The sequence below is a fragment of the Dromiciops gliroides genome, chromosome 5 (genome assembly GCF_019393635.1).
Source record: "Dromiciops gliroides isolate mDroGli1 chromosome 5, mDroGli1.pri, whole genome shotgun sequence".
In the NCBI taxonomy this organism is placed as follows: domain Eukaryota; kingdom Metazoa; phylum Chordata; class Mammalia; order Microbiotheria; family Microbiotheriidae; genus Dromiciops; species Dromiciops gliroides.
This window is the reverse complement of record NC_057865.1, coordinates 205,052,404-205,074,651: the sequence shown is the minus strand read 5'-3', so window position 1 is coordinate 205,074,651 and position 22,248 is coordinate 205,052,404. Positions and strand designations below refer to the sequence as shown.

General features: G+C 39.4%; 1 protein-coding gene across 4 annotated transcripts in view; it reads left to right on the top strand.

The window, feature by feature from the left end:
* Positions 1–3,630: 3,630 nt before the first annotated feature.
* IL15RA (interleukin 15 receptor subunit alpha) overlaps positions 3,631–22,248 on the top strand; it is a 34,430-nt gene continuing 15,812 nt past the window's right edge. For 3 of the 4 annotated variants that reach the window (XM_043967945.1, XM_043967944.1, XM_043967943.1), the window contains exons 1-3: positions 3,631–4,117; positions 19,552–19,746; positions 20,480–20,557. In XM_043967945.1, the coding sequence (XP_043823880.1) occupies positions 4,006–4,117; positions 19,552–19,746; positions 20,480–20,557 (385 nt within the window). In that variant the 5' untranslated portion in view covers positions 3,631–4,005. The remainder of the gene's footprint in view (positions 4,118–19,551; positions 19,747–20,479; positions 20,558–22,248) is intronic. The other variant, XM_043967942.1, reaches the window with a different exon arrangement.

The window sequence follows — 22,248 nt, the reverse complement described above, 5'->3', positions numbered from 1 at the left end:
GATAGAATCATTTTTTTTTTTTGGTGAGGCAACTGGGGTTAAGTGACTTGCCTAGGGTCACACAGCTAGTAAGTGTTAAGTGTCTGAGGCCAGAATTGAACTCAGGTCCTCCTGAATCCAGGGCCAGTGCTCTATCCACTGCGCCACCTAGCTGCCCTCCAAGAATCATTTCTTAAGGAGTGAAGTCACTAGGAGTTGGAAAATATCAGAAATAGTTTTGGGTAAAGTTGTGCTTGAGTTAAATTTGAAGGAAATGAGGAATTCTATGAAGTGAAGATGAGAAGAAAATGTATTCCAGTCATAGAGGATGGCCAAAGCAAAAGCACAAAGATGGAAAATGGAGTCCTATTGTGTAAGGAGAGGAGGCTGGTTTGGTTGGATTGTAGCATGTGGGAAAGGACATAAAGTATAATGATGATGAAAAAGTAGTTTTGGACCAGGTTATAAAGGATTTTAAAGAGCAGGCTGAGGAATCTGTGTTTTGCCCTAGCATCAATGGCATTATTGAGTAGGTAGATTGGAGCTGAGAAAAATAAAGTAGGGAAACTATCATTGTGACTTTTAGCACAGCTGTTGGTATGCTTGGCACATGAATAGGTACTTAATAAATGTTTATTGATTGATTGTATGGGTATATATTCGAGATGGGGAAGTAGAAACGGCAAGATTTGGTAAAGTAAGGATGAAAAAGGAAGCATTTATTAGTGGTTACTATGTGCTAGGTACTTTGCTAAGTCAGGAATATAATAGAATACTGTTGTAAACAATATCAAACTATTCTAGTAGATCTAGGTCTTTTTTTTTCTTTTTCATGGAATTATTCAGTCAATGCAAATGAACACAGTTTGAGAAATTCTGGGTTACTATTTCAAAATTCTTTGGCACATTTGCAGTGGGGTTTTTTAAATAATTTTTTTCCAGTGACACATAAGAACAATTTTTAATTCTTTTTTTTCAATTGAGTTCCAAAATATCTTCCTCACCTCCCTCCCTAGGACAGCAAGCAATTATTTATAGGCTATACATGTGTACTCATGCAAAATATATTTACATATTAGTCATATTGTAAAAAAAAACTGACCCCCACCCAAAAAAAAAAACCCAACCACATACACACACACACACACACACACACACACACAAATAAAGAAAAAGTTAAAATAGTAGTATGCTTTGATGTATATTCAGACTCCATCAGTTCTTTCTCTGGAGGTGGATCACATTTTCTCATAAGTCCTTCAGAATTGTCTTGGAGCCCTGTATTACCAGTTTATCATCATACCAGTATTACTGTTAATGTATACAATGTTCTTCTGGTTCTGCTCACTTCACTCTGCATCAGTTCATTTAAGTCTTTCCAGGTCTTTCTGAAACCATCCTGTTTGTCATTTCCTATATCACAATAGTATTCCATCACAATCGTAATCCACAACTTGCTCATCCATTCCCCAATTGATGGGCACCCCCTCAATTTCATTTCTTTGCACCCACAAAAGAGTTGCTATAAATATCTGTACAAATAGTTCCTTTCCTTTTCTTTTATAGTCTTAATGATATAGATCTCTCTTTCATATCTGAAATGGGTTTCTTCCATTCTGCTTGATTGCAGGTAAAGTTAGGGCAGCTAGGAGAGTGCTAAACCTGGAATCAGGAAGACCTTGAGTTTAGCTCTAGTTTCGGACACTTACTAGCTGAGTACTTTGTGTTAGTTACTTTAACTTCTGTCTGCCTCAGCTCCCTTATCTGTAAAATGAATATAAAATAAGCACCTACTTCTCCAGTTGTGAGAATAAAACAATATATTTATTAAGCACTTTGCAAATGTTAAAGATTGCAGTTATTAATACAAATGGACAGCTAGGTGATACAGTAGATAGAACACTGGATCTGAAGTCAGGGAAATTTGAGTTCAGATGCTTGTTATCTGTGTGGCCCTGGGCAAGTCACTATTTGCCTCAGTTACTCATCTGTAAAACAAGAACACAGATTTAATGACCTCCTGATGTCCCCTCCATCTCTAAATGTATTATCCTATGAGTATTTATAATTTCTAGCCAGTCTATATAGAATTAAAGATTTCAACAACACAGAAACCTAGCAGAAAATATTAAACTCATTGTGGAAGGCACATACATGAAAGACAAAAAGCACATGATTCCTTTCATCCTATCTGCTACTGCAGTTATACCCAAAGATGCTTCAGCAGGGCCAACAAAAATAAAAAATTTTAAAAGTAGGGCCAACAGTACTCCTATTCAATTACTGCCCCCCCAAAAGCAGGCCATATATGATTAACTATAAAGAATAATAGCAAAATAATGTTGTATTCTGATCACTATTTGAACTTCATCAAAAAAGAAAAAACAGGATAATAAACACCTTCCTTGCATTTTATAGAACGTTATTTTTTAAAGTCTTTCACACTTAACTCATTTAATATCCAATAAATCCCAAGATTTATTTACAATTATAAACATGAATAAAGATGAATATTTCCCCAGATGAGAAAGTAAGGGGAATACATATTAATGCCTTCTGCATAAAACTACACATCAAGTTAATGAAATAGAGTGACCAGAAGCCAGGTTTCCTGACCTTTAAGTTTAAGTCTTTTTTCCATTACAAGTTTGTGATATGGACTCCAGAATGCAAGTAGACTAAATAAAAACACTAGAGGTATTATGAGGCTATAGAGGGGCAGAGAGGTTGTTACTTACCAATATATAGTGGACCACAACATGGGGTTCTGGTTCCATAGGATTTGACATGATTCTCTCTTGACTATAAACCCAGACACTTCTGATGCCCAGAAATGACATAACCACTGCTCCGGATTACTCTTACAATTGTTCAGTCTGCCCCATGCTTCATGTCCCATTTGGGGCTTTCTTGGCAAATATACTGGGGCAGAGCTGCCATTTCCTTTTCCAGCTGAGGAAACTGGGACAAACAGGGTTAAGTGACTTGCCCAGGGTCACACAGGTGGTAAGTTTCTGAGACCAGATTTGAACTTGCTCACCTTCATTGAGTCTTCCTGATTCCAACCCGTTATCCACTTTATCCACTGAGCCACCTAGCTGCCCAACTTTATATGTTAGCTGAGTAACATAGACAAAGAATGTGATAGGGGCAAATACCTGTCTCTGACACTACCTGTAGGACCTTGGACAAATCATTTTATCTCTCTGGGCCTCAATTTCCTCATCTATAAAATAAGGGAAATGGAATAGATGACCTACGAGGTCTCTTCCATCTCTTGATGTATGAGCGCCTTGGCAGGGACGTATCAGGAGAAGCTCCGTGGAAGACAGTTTTATTGTCTCAACAATTTTCACCATTGTAGACAGGACAAAAGTAATCCTTTACACTTGTGACCCTCAAAAGGACTGGTACACCTGAAAGCTGTCATTTTTCATAGCGCCATTAGACTGGATAGCCATTGGGGGTAAAGTGGCAGGAAGGAAAAAAGAGGAGGAAAATCTCTAGAAGCTGGGTTACAAAGCAGAGCATTTGGGACAAACGCTGCACTCTTCCTTTTAAACCAGCCTCTATAGTAAGACGGATTTAAGTTCCTCTGGGTGCTTTCCCAGAAATGTTTTGGGATCAAGAGAGATGAATGAGGAATCTTCGCATAGGAGGGAGAGGGTGGAGATGCTTCCTTCTCCTCCTTACCTCTCCCCATTCCTCCCAGGAGCTAAAGCAAAAGCAAAAGTGAAAGTGAATGACACTGTCCCCGACCTCCGCCCACCAGCAAACCGCATTCAGCCTCCTTTCTCCCTTTGCTGGGTCTCTCTAGTCGCGTCTTTTCCCCTTCTCTCCAGCCAGGGGAAGCCGGAGCCCCTGAGACCGCTGCCTTCCAGGAGCGGAGACAGGGCTGCTGCCAACGAAGCGAACGTGAGCTGGAGTGGGCACGCGGTTAACTAACCTGAGGTGGCGCTCTGGCGCTCGGACGCTGTGGACCGAGTGTGTAGGGGTGGGGAGGGCGGAGGCGGGAAGCCTCAACTTATGGCATACTGCAGTCAGTTTCTGCGCTGTCGGGTCATCGCCCTGCCCCTGCTGCAGCTACAACCCCTCCTCCTGCTGCTGCTGCAACAGCTGCCACTCTGCGCTTTGCGAGGTAAGCAGAGGAGGTTGCAACAAACCCAATTGGGGAGATGGTGGAGGGAGACTTTCTTCAAAGTGGAGCCGCCCCATCCCTAGAAATGATGTACCTCCACCAGGCTGGGGACCCGGGGTGAAAAGGAGAGCGCGGAGGAAGGATTACTAGACGTTACAAAGAACATGCCGCTTTCTCTGACTCGGGGTCCGGGTCCCGTTGCTCCAGAGTTGGAGTCCAGCTTTTGAGCGTCTTGAGGGTAGACTAGGAGTGCTTTACCTAGCGCGGCTCTGCTAGTCCACTACTCCAGCTGTGGGGAAGAACCAAGCGGAAGTTTGCCTCTTTATCTCTAGAGCTGGGCGGGCAGGAGAAGCGAGGGAGCTGTCAAGAGCCAAGGAAATCGAACCAGTGAGGCTCGGGCAGAGCTCTGTCCCCAGCTTTAGGCCCAGATAAAACTAAGACCACTCCTGGGTAGTAGCTCTTGTCTCTGCCAACTTTTTGGCTTCTCGGATGAGCTCACGGGCGTTTCATCTGCTCGACTTTCAATTTCAGATCCTCCTAATTTCTTGACTGGGAGTCAAGTGTCTTTAATTTTTGAATTGGCTGCCAAGAGTTTGTGTGCTGAAAGCTCACTTTTTTGTTTGTTTGTTTTTTGTTTTGTATTTTGAGGACCAATGAGGGTTAAGTGACTTGCCCAGAGTCACACAGCTAGTAAGTGTCAAGTGTCTGAGGCCAGATTTGAACTCTCAATTCCTCCTGAATCCAGGGCCGGTGCTTTTATGCACTGTGTCACCTAGCTGCTTCCAGAAAGTTCACTTTTAATGAGCAAAAGTGTTCAGATGTAGCTAGATTGTGATTTGACGAAGAGTTAGAAGGAAAGAAGGCCTCCAGCATTGAAAGTGAAAAAGTGAAAAACCTCTGCTTGTTGGGAAGGGATGGAATCTAGTTCCTGGAGAGAAGAGATATACATACTGGATACTGAGGAAGGGAATATAGTCTAGTGCAATATAGTAATCAATCAGTATTTATTAAGAGCCTACTATGTACCGAACACTGTGCCTAGCATAGGTGGAAGAATACTTGTTGGGAAGACAAGATAACTGGATTCTAGTACGGCTTTGAGCAGCCTTTTTAAAATTCATTTCAGGGACTTGGAGAAATACAGGAGTTGAGGTTCCTGAAGTTCCTTGGGTTGGAATGAAGTTTCTGAGATTGAAAGATTAAGCTCCCCCACTGGAGGTAGGGAAGAGGGAAGAGAATTGTAGGGGATGAACTAGAACTAGGCATGCGAATATTCCAATATCCGCTGGTTGACAAGGCTGTAGGAGTTTCTCCTTGACAAAGTTTAGTTGGCAGGAACCAACAAATGTGGCGACTGTTGCTACATGATGAGTGTGAGAGTCCTCTGTAGATGTTTTGCCATTTGAGGTGGTAGAGCAGTCATTGAAGGCTGGTCTCCTTTCTCGAGAAAACAATTGCAGGGCAGGGGAAGTACGAGGCATGGCCAGAATATACCGAGACTGCTGACTATGTGACCGACCTTTTTGAGAACTGCAAAAGATTTAATTTTCCATTCTGCCTTCCTGGGTACCTGTAATTTTCTCTATTTCTTTAAGTTGCTTCTATCTCCCTGGTTTTGTTTCCTATAAACTCTGAGCACCATAATTTCCTTGTGATTTATGTCTGTTAATTAATTGCTGAGGGAGGTGGGGGGGGGGGGGTGTTGCAGCGGAGGACACCAGAGACTAGTTTGGTATACATAGGATTAAATGTGTCAAAAGTTTTGACCTCTAACAGGAATGCTAAAGAGTCCCTAGTTGGTACATAAACAGATTGTGAGCATATTTCACAGCTTTTACTTTTATTGATAACTTTTAGGAGCTGGGAAATAGCAGAAATAGCTGCACCATTTGACCCAAGTCCATGCAACCCCTGGTGAACCAGATTCATGTGCCTTTAAACACAGGAGCCTGCTGGGAGTTCCAGCTTCCAAAGCTGGGGGCAGTGAACTAGGGACAAGGATCTAGGAAAGGTTTTGCCTCCAGGCATAACCAATGGAAAGAGAAAGGTGGAGTCTAGAAAGAATCTATCCTGCCCACATTCCTATGGTAGGAGGGAATCAGAGGAAGAAGTGGCTCTTCCTTTTGCTTTCACTTTCCATCCTAACTTCTAAAGAGAGAGAGATTGGACACATTCTATGGAAAAATTTTTTACTTGGTGGAGGTAGAAAATATTGGGGTCAGAGAAGAATGAATAATGAGGAGAATGTGTCTAGAAAAGGGGAGGAAACAGAAATAAGTTGTTTTGTTTCATTCTAGTCTAACCCCAATAAGGGTTAGCTTTGGGGCAGCTAGGTGGTGCAGTGGATAGAGTACCAGCCCTGGATTCAGGAGGACCTGAGTTCAAATGTGGCCTCAGACACTTAACACTTACTAGCTGTGTGACCCTGGGCAAGTCACTTAACCCCAATTGCCTCACCAAAAAAAAAAAATAGGTAGCTTTCAATTCTTACTAGGTAGAATGAAAAAGAAAGTAGAGGCTGACTACCCATTACATACTGGGCATATGCCTTGATATGCCAGCTGTTCCTTTTGCCTGTGATTCCATTCTCAGCCAGCATTAAAATGAAGCTGCACTTTAACTCTTGAAGGTTTTCTTCTTTTTTGTTGTTGTTCAGTTGCGTCCTAGTCTTCTTGACTCCATTTGGAGTTTTCTTGGCAAAGATACTGGAATGGTTTGCCATTTCCTTATCCATCTCATTTTACAGATGAGGAAACTGAGGCAAACAGGGTGAAGTGACTTGCCCAGGGTCACACAGATAGTAAGTGTCTGAGGCCAGATTTGAACTCAGGAAGATGAACTTTCCTGACTCCAGGCCTGGTACTCTATCCACTATGGCACCACCTAGCTCATAAATTTATACCTTTGATTAATTGATTCAATAGAGGATCTGCACCTTGTTCAGACCTCTGCTTAATTCGATCAAGAAGTCTGAGTACTCTGTTCTTTTAGAATGGGATAGACCCTACCCTTGCAAATAATCATGAAATCCTGAAGCATTACTACGAAAAACTGACAGGATTTAGAATATGTTAATTTTACAACAAAGAATAAACATAATTAATTACCCATTACTGATACTAGGGTTTTGGTTTTTTCCTACTTTTAGAACTTTTCATTTGTGTTCTTTGTCATAGAATGGAAGAGAGGACTGTGAGAAAAGGAAAGAGATTCATTCATTCATTCATTCATTCATTCATTCATTCATTCATTCATTCATTTGGATGTTGTAGAATCAAGGAGTCAGTCAGTCAACTGGTTTTTATTAAGTGTCTATAATATACCAGGCACTTTGCTACGAGGTTTCAGAAAGCTACAAATTCACCATCTTGTTGGTCAGAGAAGAAGCATTGTAAGGGAGCAGAAGGTAAACATTTGGAAATATAGGAGATATAAAATCAAAAGGTAGCAATAAAACCTTAAAAAATAAAAATAACCACGCAAAAAATAAAAATAAAAATAACCACATTATTTCTCAACGGCTGGAGAACAAGAGACGATGATAGAAGTAAGACACTTTTTAAAAATTAATCAATCACAATAATTTATTAAGTACTATACTAGACATTGGGCATATGATGACACAAAATCGTTTCTACCCTCATGGAACTCACATTCTATTGGGGAGATAAAATAATTGCACATACATGTAACACACAATGTGTTATATCTTTGTGTGTTTACATGCGTGTGTTAACCATTGTATTCCTAAAACTTGTGTTTTTGAAATGCCATCCTTCTAGGAAGGACAGTATGCTCAATTAATAATACTTTTGAATTCCTTAGGGGATTTTTTTGTTGTTGTTAAGTCATTTCAATCATGTACAACTATTTGGACTTTTCTTAGCAGACATTGGAATGGTTTACCATTTCCTCCTTCAGATCATTTTACAGATGAGGTAAACAGGGTTAAGTGACTTGCCTAGAGTCACACAGCTAGTGCCTAGGGTGAGATTTGAACTCAGGTCTTCCTGACTCCAAGCCCAGGGCTCTATCCACTGTGCCACCTTACTCCCTTTCAGTCCCACCTAGCATTTGCCCAGGGGCATTTAATCTCTTTATCAACTTCAGTGTTCTTTAATCTTCTGTTGCCATCATCCTTGGCATTTAGGTCTTACCTCTGCTCTCATCTCTTGCACTCCAGCCATCTTTTGACTTTACATCCCCTATATTTACCATCATATCCTTTCCCCTTCCCCCATACAGTACTTCTCCTGTTACTAGCAAGATGGTGGAGTAATAGCTCTCTGCATACCTCTCCAATCCTTCAACCTCCAAAGGACTTAAATACCATATGGAGAGTAATTAGAACTAAAGCCTCAAGAAAAGAAGACAGGACAGTGTAAGGTAAAAAATCTTTTAACACTGAAGAACTTTAAGGCTTAGAGCATTATGCTCCTCTTGCCACATGTGGCCATAGCAGTGAGCATAAAATAAATTGCAGGATTATTCATGGCTGTCCCAGCCCAGGCATAGTGATTCTGATATTTACTAGGACCATTGAAGAGGGAGGGATCAGAGTGAGTTGTAGATAATAAAAGAAGACCAAAAGATAAAAGATACCTAGAGAGAAAAAAATCCTCAATGAAAAAAACTAGCAAAAAGGATCCTATAGATCAGAAAGAAAAACAAATAAAACCCCAAAGAAAAAGTGAATTAAGGGGGCAGCTAGGTGGCACAGTGGATAAAGCACTGGCCCTGAATTCAGGAGGACCTGAATTCAAATCTGATCTCAGACACTTGACACTTACTAGCTGTGTGACCTTGGGCAAGTCACTTAACCCTCATTGTCCTGCAAAAACAAAACAAAAACAAAAAACAACAAAAAAAATTCCTTTAAAAAAAGTGAATTACAATTAGCAAATATCAAAATATGAAGGAAAGCAAATACTGTGTGGTAAGTGACAGTTTCCTATAGTGTCCCCCAAAGATCAAGAAACCTCAGAATGGTTCAAAATAGCAATGAAACTCATAAAAGAAGCAATTATGTGTGAATTGGGCCAGAAACTAGATCTCTCTTCTGTACCTTTTTTCTAAGGATTCCTTTACCTTATTCTCTTTGTTACTGTCTACCCCTTCTGTCTATTCTGAACTTTTGTTTGTTCCCTTGGGCATGGGATTCAGGGTATGCCTCTTACTCTCTTCATTTAGGGCAGTGTGGCTGCCAAGGGTCCTACTCACAGCCTTGCTCAGCACTAATGGCTCTAAGGAAAGAGGTCGGAGGGGAAGAAGTTCCTCAGACAAGCCCTTGCTTTGGAGTCCTGAATCATGGTGCCATTCTAATTAGTATATCCTGGAGACTGCCTAGCTGAGTAGTCACAGATTAGGGCAATGGTTTATGAGCTACTCCTTATGAATGAAGCATGGGTTCAGAGACTGGGCCCTCACTCTCTCTGGTAAAGATGGGGTTGATGAAACAGTTGCAGATTCGACCAAGTCCATAGAGATGTAGCTGCCAGGAACCTTAATTGAAGCTTTGAACAATGGCTCGTGGACTAAGGGTACTCATAACCCAGACTTGGTTTTTTTACCCATCCAGATATTTCAGTTGGATTTTGTCAGGAAGGGGTGACTCCAAAAGTCATTACAGGAAATTTTATTAATGTTAACACTTACAAGCCACTGACAATCAATGGGTAGACTGCAATGGTCCTGAGACAAGGCATCGGATGGTAATTAAAACTAAATGGGGGGGGGGCAGCTAGGTGGCACAGTGGATAGGCACTGGCCCTGGATTCAGGAGGATCTGAGTTCAAATCCGGCCTCAGACACTGACACTTACTAGCTGTGTGACCCTGGCAAGGTCACTTAACCCCAATTGCCTCACCAAAAAAACAAAAAAAAAACTAAAAAACTAAAAACTAAATGGGGACAGGAGAAAGGAGAGAGACCGTAGCCTCAGGGAGTCTCATACAAAGGTGATTCTTTGGGATAGAGGAATTGGCCTCTGAGCATCAGCTGAGAGGGGAAGAAAATCAAGTAGTACAGGGACATTGTTCCACCTAGCTAAGGATTTGTGTGAGGTTTATATAGAACAGTTTCCCTGAATACGACTAGGGCATTTCTCCTCTGTGGCGTTCCCTCCTAACTGTGAACCAAGAAGGGTTTTCCCACCCCAGCCTTGAAGTGAGGTGGAGCAGTTCACTCCAAGTATTTAAGGGTAGTGGGCCTTCTACATGCAGGCTAGATGAAGGCTCACCCAGTGTTCTAGTCATGGACATCTTGATAGTGATGGCCTTATGCCAAGAAACAAAGGTAAGGAGTGGTAGCTTATCAGGGGGATTGAGTAAGCCAATTTGTAAGTTTCCATAGCAAATTAAAACTGTCACACATCAGAGTTACAAGTGATAAAAAGGAATTTAAGAAACATCAAAGGATCATGCAGCAGGACATATTTCCACTACACCTTGCATTTGTGGTTCTTTATTGTTTGGGAAGAGAGAAATAATTCGAGATTAGCCTTATGTGGAACAATGGAGATTTTTGCAACTCTTATGGAGAATGAGGAGAGAAAAAGAGAAAGGAGGGGTTCATCTCATGGCAGCAGTCAGTGTCTGCTAAATCTGCAGTTTCTTTCTTTAAGATCATGAGAGATGACTTCTTAAAGGGGTGACATGGGAAGTGTGTGACTGAGTTTTACCATGGTACTTGCTTCAGTAGCAGAAGAAACTGACACATCAAGCAGAGAAGCAGAAGGGCCTTACTTCTGCTTAGTTGTGAGTGGTTTTCTCCCCAGCATTTTGCTAAAGAATACATTTGCCATTTAAAGATTATTTCTTGTAAACCCTTGTGGTTGACCCTGTCTTGATATTGCCCAGGGTCGGGGCGGCTAGGTGGCGCAGTGGATAAAGCACGGCCCTGGATTCAGGAGTACCTGAGTTCAAATCTGGCCTCAGACACTTACTAGCTGTGTGCCCCTGGGCGAGTCACTTAACCCCCATTGCCCTGCAAAAACCAAACAAACAAAAAAAAATACAACTTGGATATTGCCCAGGGTCCCTTTGTTTGGGGCATGAAGGCAAAATGGGAACTACCCAGGAGAGAGGAGGAACATTTCCTACTGCAGGGCAATGAGCTCAGCCCACAGCCAATGATAGTTTGCGCTACAACTTTGGGATGAGCACAAGGCATATCATAACTACCCTTCTAACTGCAGAATTACTACGAATGTGGACCATGTTTTTATAAATCTGCCTTACGTACATGAGCTGATGTTATATTGTGGGACTCTCTTCCTGGGATCAGTTTTTTTTTTCCTTTTTTCCCTCGATATTATCCAAGAACTCATTATAGCAACATTACCGAGGTTTATTTCTCTCATCTTGATTTTAATTAATTTTGTTATAATTTTACTACATTATTTGTTTTATCACTTCAATTGGAAGCTGAATAAACCCCAAAGTGGCAAATTTTGAGGAAAATGTTAAATACCGATTCTCATGCTATGCTATTTGTGTTTTCTTCTGAAGTGGGATATTTTTTTTCCTGCTTATTTTGGAATGATTTGCTTTCAGATCTTACCAAATAGGATCCATATGCACTATGCAAGCATTTATAAACAATAATGCTTGGTATTTGGTGCCACCATAGAATGGACTTGTTTTGTGGCTATTTTTATTATTATATCAATAATTAGAATTTTGCTTACATATGACTCAATTGGACAGTTATTATTGTTGCTGAGCATAATCAGATTTGACTAAATTGTTTAACAAGCTATATATTGTTCTTTGGTTACTGGTTAAACATTGGCATTTTGGAGCAATGTTGTGACCCTCTGATTTTTTTGTTGACAAAATATTGTCATTTTGCATATATTGATATACATAAAGGGTTTACTGATACTTGGAATAAATCCTATATGTGGGAATGAGGTTGTTAGGAAAGTTTTGAAGGACAGGCAATATAAGCAAGTTAGGGTATATTAGGTTTTTCTACGTAGAAAGGAGGCTAAGACAAGCCACTGTGGATATGCTATAAGAATTGTCAGTCATATAAACATTAGCAAGTTATCAGAAGAAATTTAGATTGGGAATAGTTCATGGGTGTTGGCTCAGATTGTTGACATCATCTCTGCCTACTTGCTTCCCTGACTTCCTTTAAGCCTCAACTAAAATCCCATCTTCTGCAGTAATTTTTTTTCCAACCCTTCTTAATTCCATTGCCTTCAGTCTTTTAATTATTTCCTATTTGGTGGCTTCCTATCACCTCTGAGGCCAAATACAAAATCTTTTGTTTGGCATTCAAAGCTCTTCATAACCTACCCCCCTCCTACCTTTCTAGACTTCTTACACATTACTTACTTTAGGTTCACTTTCATTCAGTCATTTCAGTCATGTCTGACTCTTTGTGACCCCATCTGGGGTTTTCTTGAGGCAAAGATACTAGAATGGTTAGCCTTTTCCTTCTCCAGCTCATCTTATAGATGAGGAAAGTTACTGTTCTATGAACAAGACATTCCATCTCTTAACTCCTGGAATACTGTTCCTCTTTATCTCTACCTGCTTTAAGTTTCAGCTCCAATCCCATCTTTTACAAGCATCCTTTCCCAACCTCTCTTAATTCTAAAGCCTTGCCTCTTAATTATTTCCTATAACTACATAACTTGTTGCACATAATTGTTTGTTTTTTGTGTTCTTCATTAGATTGTAAGCTCCTTGAGAGCAAAAATTGTCTTTTGCATCTTTTTGTATTCCCAAAACTCAGCACATAGTGCCTGGCACATAGTAGGCCCATTAAACATTAATAAATGTTTATTGATTGATTTTTAGTCTATTTCAATCTTTCTGGATTAGATTTGTTTCTTATAAGCAGCATATTGTTGGCTTCTTTGTTGTTGTTGTTGTTGGTGGTGGTGGTTTTTGGTGAGGCAATTGGGGTTAAGTGACTTGCCCAGGGTCACACAGCTAGTAAGTGTTAAGTATCTGAGGCCGGATTTGAACTCAGGTCCTCCTGAATCCAGGACCGGTGCTTTATCCACTGCACCACCTAGCTGCCCCTGAGAGTTCTTTATTCTTTTTGTTTTTGTTTTTGTTTTTTGCAGGGCAATTGGGGTTAAGTGACTTGCCCAGGGTCACACAGCTAATAAGTGTTAAGTGTCTGAGGTTGGATTTGAACTCAGGTACTCCTAAATCCAGGGCTATTGCTCTATCCACTGCACCACCTAGCTGCCCAAGAGTTCTTTATTCTTAAGGATTAATTCTTCAACTTTTTCTTTCTGCCACTCTACCACAGTGCAGTAACAGCAACTTATAGCAGAAGTACATGGCATAGGAGATGTGTTTTCATGAAGCTATAGAGGGGAGTTCAAGGACCCTGTTTCCTGAACTCCAACCTTTAGCAGAGGAGGAGGAACTGTGAATTCCCCAGACAATACAATTCCAGCATCTAGCTTTCTGTCAGAAAAAGGAGATTTCTAAGGCAATGCCACTTTGAGAGTTGCCTCTTGTAAAACTCCAAACTCAAGAATTCTGGCATAGGATATTCTGGATAGATGAATTTTAAAATATAGCTTGCTCCTTGGAGAATGAAGAAGACAGACCATATGATTCATATACAGCATCCTACTTCAAATGTAAAGACAGATTAAGGTTTCTACTCACGTAAGAGTTTAGAAACACCCTAGCTGAGGATTTTAGCTGATCAAGTAGCAAAAGGAGTAGAAAACTATAGCCAAGCATTTGTCTATCAGTGGATAACAAACAGAGCAATACTTGGCAGTGACTACTTAGCAGGAACTAGAGATCAAGGGAAGCAGGACCATAATGTCATAGGATTTGCTTATTCTCACACATACATTCTTACTCACACGTGTTCCTGTTATGTTTAAAATCTAATGTGTGGTCGCCTTGTTTCTACCCCCAGTGTGGGAGGAGAACTAGCTATGGTTTACTTATAAGCTAGAAACATCAGCACCAGTTTTGGGCATTAAGTATTTATTAAAATATATTATAGGTTAGTAAAGATAGAACACATGGAATTCGGAAAAAGAAGCCTATCTTCTCTAGCATTCAGACTGGACTCCTCTCTCAGCCACCAACCCAAGGTTCCAGAATGAAAAAAGGCAGAGCTAGGGAGCCAGCCTCCCTTCCTACTTCCTGTCTCCTTCCCTGGAAGGGGAGGATTGGTTGAGGGTGGTCTTGTGTTGATGTTGTAGTCCACAGCCTCTGAGAACAACACCCCACTTAGGGCCAGCCAGGTGTGGTCTCGATTTAATCAACCTTAAGTAGGTTCTCAGTCAGTCTGTCATTCAGTCTCACCCAATTCAATCAATTCCAAATCAATCTTCAGGTGGGGCCCCTGGGCGTCTGCCAAATTCCTTTATTTTCTCACTGTTCTCTACATGAGAGCACCCTTTCTTTTATATGCAGCCCTGGCTATATATGTTCTCTATATATGTGTGTCTTTCTACTTGTGAATTCTTTGTCATGTCCTCTCTCCTTGTAAATACTGGATGTGATTATAACTATGCTTTGAGTGAATTGGCTCACAATTAAAAGTAAACACATTGGTGAATACTTATGAGAAATACTTTCTAAGCTGCAGATTCACAGATAGACATGCTCCACAAGATCTATTCTGCAAATAGAGGTGAAAGTATCCCCCCCCACATACTACATTAATAACTATGTAGGTTATTTTAACTTGGAATTTCCTCTCATTCGAGATAAGAGCTTCATCATTTTTTTCCTTTCCCCTGTCAATTTCTCTGAAAGCTTCTAAAATATTCTGATTGTTTTCATATTTTGTTGGCTACTCTTTTTATTGTTTTAAGTATTTGCATTTTTGTTTAGGAGACTTCATTGTTGTTCAAAGACTTTCTTGAAATGGATATGTTTTCATATTTTTTAATTCTTACTTAATTTCCAAGTAAGATTAAAAAAAATTTCTCCAAGAGCTTTTCATCTCATGATTTTCTTAGCATTGACAATTCTTTATTTGGAGATATCTCTCATATAATGCTTGGGGGGGGATTCCATTTCTTTTCCTCTTGAATTAATTTTCTGTGTGGTATTTTTCAATCTCATCAGCATCTTTCTTTCTTTTATTTTCTTGTGTTTTGTGTTGTTTGTTTCAAAAATTTTACTCATGTGGCATTTCAGCCATTTCTGTTCTCTTTTATATTTTTCTTATAAGGAGTACCATGTGTGGCAAGGGCTGCCCCTCCTAAATGTAGCATGGGAGTGTCATTGTGCAGCTTGAAGGGAGGCAGAATAGACATCTCTAGCCTCTTCTCCCTCCACCCTTTTCCAAGGGGTGTTTTAATTCCTGCTATTAATTCCTGTGTTGTTGTTGGGGAAAACAGGACCCCACACTCTATATCTAAGACTTGTCCCCTTTCCCACAAAATATCAGTTCCACAATGAATACACATAGTACATAGCAAAGAAATCTATTTATCTAAATTGGTAGCAAAATAGAAATCAGAAACAGTACATATAGGAGGAAATAAATCAAATAATGCAGAGTGAAGAAACTCTCATTAGGAAAAAGTTAGCTCAAATGAGAGTCCCACATCTCAACTAAGAGGAAACTCCTTGGAGTCTCTAGTGGAACAAGATGGAGATAGGGACATTTCCAGATTGGTAGGACCCCCCAGAATTTACTTTCCACTGGCATGAAATTTGAAAACCCAGAATGACCTCTATTCCATAATTTGGCATTGGAGGATGGCTTGCAATGAGAAATTATATCAAAATGGCTATTTTTAAAAGTCTAGAATTATTAGGATGTCAATGACAAAATATCATTTAATAAAAAAGGAATAGTTGCTGGCAGTTCTGATCTCTTGGATTGTTAAACTTATGGGCACCTTATGGCCTTATGGGCACCTTCAAAGAATTATAAAAGCCTAGGGATGGAAAATTTTCCATTTAGTCTACCTCTGCTTTCAATATAGACTCATCTTATCTATGATAAGATGAGATTTCTAGAGGGCTTCTGCAGCTTATGATGGAATTACAGAATCATAGATTTTTAGAGATAAAAAGACCTTTGAGGCCACCTAATCTATACCATACCTAAAAGTAATTCCCATATAATCTGACTAGTGGTCATCTAGCATCTACATGAAGACTTACAGATCAAGGAAATCCACTACTTCTTAAGGCAGATCATTCCACTTTTGACCAGCTCAAATCGTTAAGGTGCTTTCCCCTAACATAAAGCCCCTTCTGCTCATTGTTCCTGATTCTGCCTTGTAGGGACAGCTAGAACAGATTTACTTCTTCTATATGACAGCTCTTTACATACTTAAAGACAGCTATCATGCACCCTTGGGTCTTTTCTTTCCAGGCTAAACCTTTCCATTTCCTTCAACCAATTTTCATATGGCATGGACTCAAGGCCTTCACCACCCTGGTTGTCCCTCTCTGGGAAGCACTGACTCTCTTGTGCAGCCTGAGATTGCATTAACTTTTGGGCTGCCTCACCACTGACTTAAATTAAGTTTGCAATCCGCTAAACTCCCATCCCACTCCTGATTTTTTTTCAGACAAACTTCTGAATAAATTATGCATCCTCCATTTTATACTTGTGAATTTGGTTTTTTTATCCCAAGCTTAGGATTTCATCTTTATCCTCATTGATTTTCAACTGATTAAATTCAGTTCAATGCTCCCTAATCTCTCAAGATCTTTTTGGTTTGTGACTTGGTTATCCAGTATACCACCAAATTTGTGTCATTTGTCAATATTACAAGTATGCTATCTATGCTCTAAATATTAATTAAAAATCCAAATATTGATAATATCCCAATTTTGATTTAAAATGCTAGGCACAGCGATAAAGCTGTGCATACCCTTTGACCCAGCAATCCCACTTTTAGGTCTTTTGCCCAAAGAAATCATGGAAGGGGGAAAGGGACCCACATGTACAAAAATATTTATAGCTGCTCTTTACGTGGTAGCAAGGAATTGGAAGTTGAGGGGGTGCCCATCAATTGGGGAATGGCTGGACAAGTTGTGGTATATGAATACAATGGAATACTATTTTGCTGTAAGAAATGATGAGCAGGAAGAGTTCAGAGAAACCTGGAGGGTCTTATGTGAGCTGATGATGAGTGAGATGAGCAGAACCAGAAGAACATTGTACACAGTATCATCAACAATGAGTGTTGACCTACTGTGATGGACTATATTCTTCTCACCAATGCAATGGTACAGAAGAGTTCCAGGGAACTCGTGATGGAAGAGGATCTCCAAATCCAAGAAAAAAAAAAAAAGAAAGAAAGAACTGTGGAGTATAGATGCTGATTGAACCATATTATTTCTTTTGTTTTGGGTGCTGTTGTTTTTTTTTTTCTATTTTGAGGTTTTGCATCACTGCTCTGATTCTTTCTCTTGTAACAGGATTAATGCAGAAATAGGATTAATGTTATTATGTGTATATATATATATGTGTGTGTGTATATATATATCTATATGTATATGTATAGAGATATATAGATATAACCTATATCAGATTACCTGCTGTCTGGGGGAGGGGGGGAGGGAGGGGAGGGAGGGAGAAAAATCTGAAATTGTAAAGCATGTATAAACAAAAGTTGAGAACTATCTTTACATGTAACGGAAAAAATAAAATACCTCATACATTAAAAAAAAAATGCTAGGCACAGATCCCTGGGACATGCTACTAGAAACCTCCTGCCAAGTTGATATTAAACTCTTTTTTTTTTTTGGGTGGGGAAATGAGGGTGAAGTGACTTTCCCAGGGTCACACAGCTAGTATCAAGTGTCTGAGTCTGGATTTGAACTCAGGCCCTCCTGAATCCAGGGCCGGTGCTACCTAGCTGCCCCCATTGATATTAAACTCTTAATGAATATTCTTCACGTTAGGCCATCTAACTAGTTCTGAATTCATTTAATTAGACTATATTATTGGCCACATCTTTATATCTTCTCCACAGGAATAGAATGATATTCCTTATCAACAGCTTTGCTAAAAGCTAGGTAAACTATATCTATCACAATCATCTTATACAGCAGTTTATTAACTTTGTCAAAAGAGGTAATAAGGTTGGTTTGGCATGACCTCTTCTTGATGAAGCTACATTCTTTGTAGATGGTTCTTTGTAGATGTTCATCAATTATCTCTTTAATTATGCTTTTAGAATTTTACCAGGAATCAAAGTCAAATTCACTGGCCTGTAGTTTGCAGACTTTATTCTCTACCCTTTAAAAAAAGAGAGATGTTTTCCCTTTTTCAGTCTTATGGTTCCACTCCTGCGAGCTACAGTCCTTTAGATATTATTGACAGTAGCTAAGTAATCTCATCTACCAGTTGTTTTTCAGTAATAGAGAATGTTGTTCATCTGGGTTAGGTGACTTCCATTCTGATAGGAATTCCTTCACTATCTTTTTACTTATCTTGGGTTTCACTTTCTGTTAGCTATTTTTTGTTCTGTCATGTCCAGTACAGTCCAGTGCATGTCTCTTTGGCAAAGAAAACAGAAACAAAGTAAGAGCTGAAAAGCTCTGCCTTCTCCCTGTTGTCATTTGCCATTGTCCTACTCACTCTTTGATCCCTTCTTTTCTCCCAGTGTAGCTTCAGAAATCCTTCTGGTTTCTTTTGCTTCCTTCACCATCTCTAGTTCATTTTGAACATTATTAGTACTGTCACTCTTAAAGTCTAAGTTGGTTAAAGAATTCTCTGTGTATACACATTCATCTCTTTAGACAATTCCCATTTTTTCCACTCAATGGAATTGTTTCCCTTTAGGTCTTCTGAATTTTTCTTGAGGATATCTTTTTCTTCCTGTGCTAACTTCCCATGCAGACTACTTATTCTTCCTTTCAGCCCTTTGAAATCTACTTTCCCAAAGTCCAAGAAGCATGCCACACTGTTCTCTGATTTCCTCTCCTCTCTTACAAACCCTAGGAGGGAGCAGTTTTTCTCTACCAGTGTTCTGTCTGATTCTTCTTTGTATTCCCCATAATACCTTGCAAGTGATAACTGCTCAATAAGCTCTTAAAGCTCTTAAAGCTTTACAAAGTACTTTCCTCACAACATTTATACAGTAGTTAATACAATTATTATTCCATGTTATGGATTCAAAAAATGAGAAACTTAGAATTTAAGTGATGTGCCAAGACCCACATAGCTACTGAGTGTCTGAATAAGGATCTAGATCTCCTTACTTCATTGTAATATCTACTGTGCCACGAGAATAGTAAATATAAAGAAGGATCTTCTATTACCTCAGCTTTCCCTCTGCATAACCTCCTATCAGTGTAAGGTCACTGATTGCTAAAATGGGGCTATGAGATCCTTAGAAAGACCTCCAGGCCACAGAAGCTTTTACCAACCTTCTAGAACCCGGGGCATTTGTCTTAATGAGACCAATAGTAATAATGGCTCTGAGCATTCCATCTTCCTACTTCTCTATGTTTTTACAGAAGTAACATGCCCTACTCCCAGATCTGTCGAACATGCGGATATTCATGTCAAGAGTCACAGTGTGGAATCCAGGGAGCGGTATGTTTGTAATGCAGGCTTCAAACGTCAGGCTGGGACATCCAGCCTTATTCGGTGTATGCTTGACCAGAACTCGAATACTGCCCACTGGACAGAGACCAATCTGAAATGCATCAGTAAGTGGCCCCTTTTCCAACAGCTTTCCTGGGTCAGTGGGAGAGAACATACCAAAAGCTATATAAATCAATGAATGATCAAAGTACAGATGGCTTAGAAAGAGTTCTTTGTTTGACATATATGCTTGAATTGGCTGTTAGGACTGTTGTTGGCATTCCTTCACCAGGTGCATTATGAATAGGGTTGAAATTAGGTAGGTAGAAAGATGTAGGAATTGCAATTGTGGCCTCCAAATTGTGAACTAGAAGACTTGTCCTAACCAGCTTAGCTATGAGTTCCAAGAGAATGCTGTCCCTCGACCTGTCCCATGGAAATGACTCGAAAGTTGGTGCTACTAGAGTGCTTAGAACATATAAACATAGGCTGGAGAAAGAACTAATCCAACAGAATTTGTAGCACATGTAGTCCTTACAATGGGTTTTTATGTCCTGGTAAAAGAGATTGGGTTTTTCTCCTAGTTTTTTCCCACTGTCACTGGTAGTATTATCCTCAGAGGGAATTTCCATCTATAGAAGTCATGGCTGATACCCAAAATAGTAAAATTCTATAATCTGAGCTGGAGAAATGTCAAGGCAATCTTTAGTTCATTACTTGTACCTCTATGGCAGCCAGCCTAAAAAAGAGAGTCACTAGCTCTTTCTTAAAAAGAAAAAAAATAAATAACAAAAGTATTTACATTTCTGAACTGTCTTCAGAATTCAGCCATAAATATCCTCTAAATATCTTCTCCAGGAGATCCCACTCTGGTTCACCAAAAGCTACCTTCCTCGACAATGTCAACAAGAGAACTTTTCACTCCTACTGGAAAAGGTAGGAATATCTGAATTAGATGCTGTGGTAGGACTCTTCTCCTTTATCTTCATATCCACAAAATGCATAAATTATGGCTAGGAAATTTAGCAAAACTGTAACAAGATAGTTACAACCAAAGCCTAAAGGAAAGGTTTAACATCATCTTAATTTAAATTTTTAAAAAATCAAGGGAATTTGACAGTTGTTTCACATTCTGGTTTTATGTTTCATAATTGGGTCATTTAAAAGTGAAGTGTTGAGTGGCTCAGATCAAATCCAAGCATCTTCATATCAGATTAATGATAATTTATTACTGTGGTGTGTGTATTGAGCCTGGGGTTATCTTCCATTCCAGTTTCTTCAGGGATGTTCATTCTCAGGATAAAATCTATTCCTCAGTTACAAATTTCTAGAATGATATGCTCAATTCTTAGCTGGTCATACTCTTACTTTATAGTCAACTGGAGATAAGTCAGAGATAGATTATGATATTTGCATATCATCCAGGCCCTTTGTTTCTTCTGCTGTACCTTCATCTATTTCACTATCCAATAGTATATCCACCAAAGAATATATGGGGAAAATGAGTCTTTTTTCAGTTAACAATAAACAGTTCTGATTTGTTTTTTTTAATGGAAGATATTTAGAACAAAAATAAGTTTAGGAATTTTTCATGGATTTCACTTTTGCTATATCACCTACATTCCCAGCCCTACCTTTAAATTCTCAGCTCTGAGCCTAACAATTCTGGGGTCAGAAACTCAGACAACTTGACACACATATGCTAATTTTGGTACTCTAGCTGTCTACTATATTTACATGATATCATGTAAATGGTGCTTTGGCACATTTGTTTGGTCAATATATGACAAATGGGAGTGGTAGCAAGGAAAGTAAAGGTTCTACACTGAGTTTATAGCTAGGGGAGTATATAAAAGAGGCCATAAACATATATGACCAGAGAGACATAGAAGGACTTTGCTTTTCAAAAACTACTTTCACAGTAAAATATGAGGCCAACATCATCTAGTACTAGATTATGCAAGTACTTTACAATGCTGCTATATTAGGAAGTTACATATTAAACTATAATTCCTTTTATGGAAACTGGCAAAAAAAAATTATCCCATTATATTGGCATTTCATAACTCTATACCACACAAGAATGGTCAAGCTAGGTCTTCCAACCCATGATTATCTTTCTACCACAAGGTCAGAACAGGTGTTGAGGTACTTAACTCTTTGAGTTTCCCTCTGAATACAGCAGGCAGTCCTGACTTCTGCTGGGAGAACTGGGTAGCTAAGGGTTCCCCTTATTTCAAGGTTTTGAGAAAAATTTAGAAATTTAAAACCTGAATCCAAGGTATCTTTGACAAATACAGTATTTGCTTTTAAAAATAAACCTTCCCAGATATTTTGCTTCACAGATACTGTAAAAATGCTTTCTTATGCCTACTACCTACTAAAACTTTTGTATACTTTTCCTTACATTGTGGTAGAATAGATCCTCTCTACTTCCCAGAATTTGGGCAGTTATCACAAATGGGATAAAATGTTATACTTGCAGAGATATCCCAAAAGGTTAGTTTCAGGGAGCAGAGGTTAATAGTAGATAAGTGTTGTTCAGTCAGAACTAGATTCTGATTATTGGATCATGTTTCTAAATTAGCCTTCACCCCCACCCCTGCCACAAAAAAGAAACTTATTTT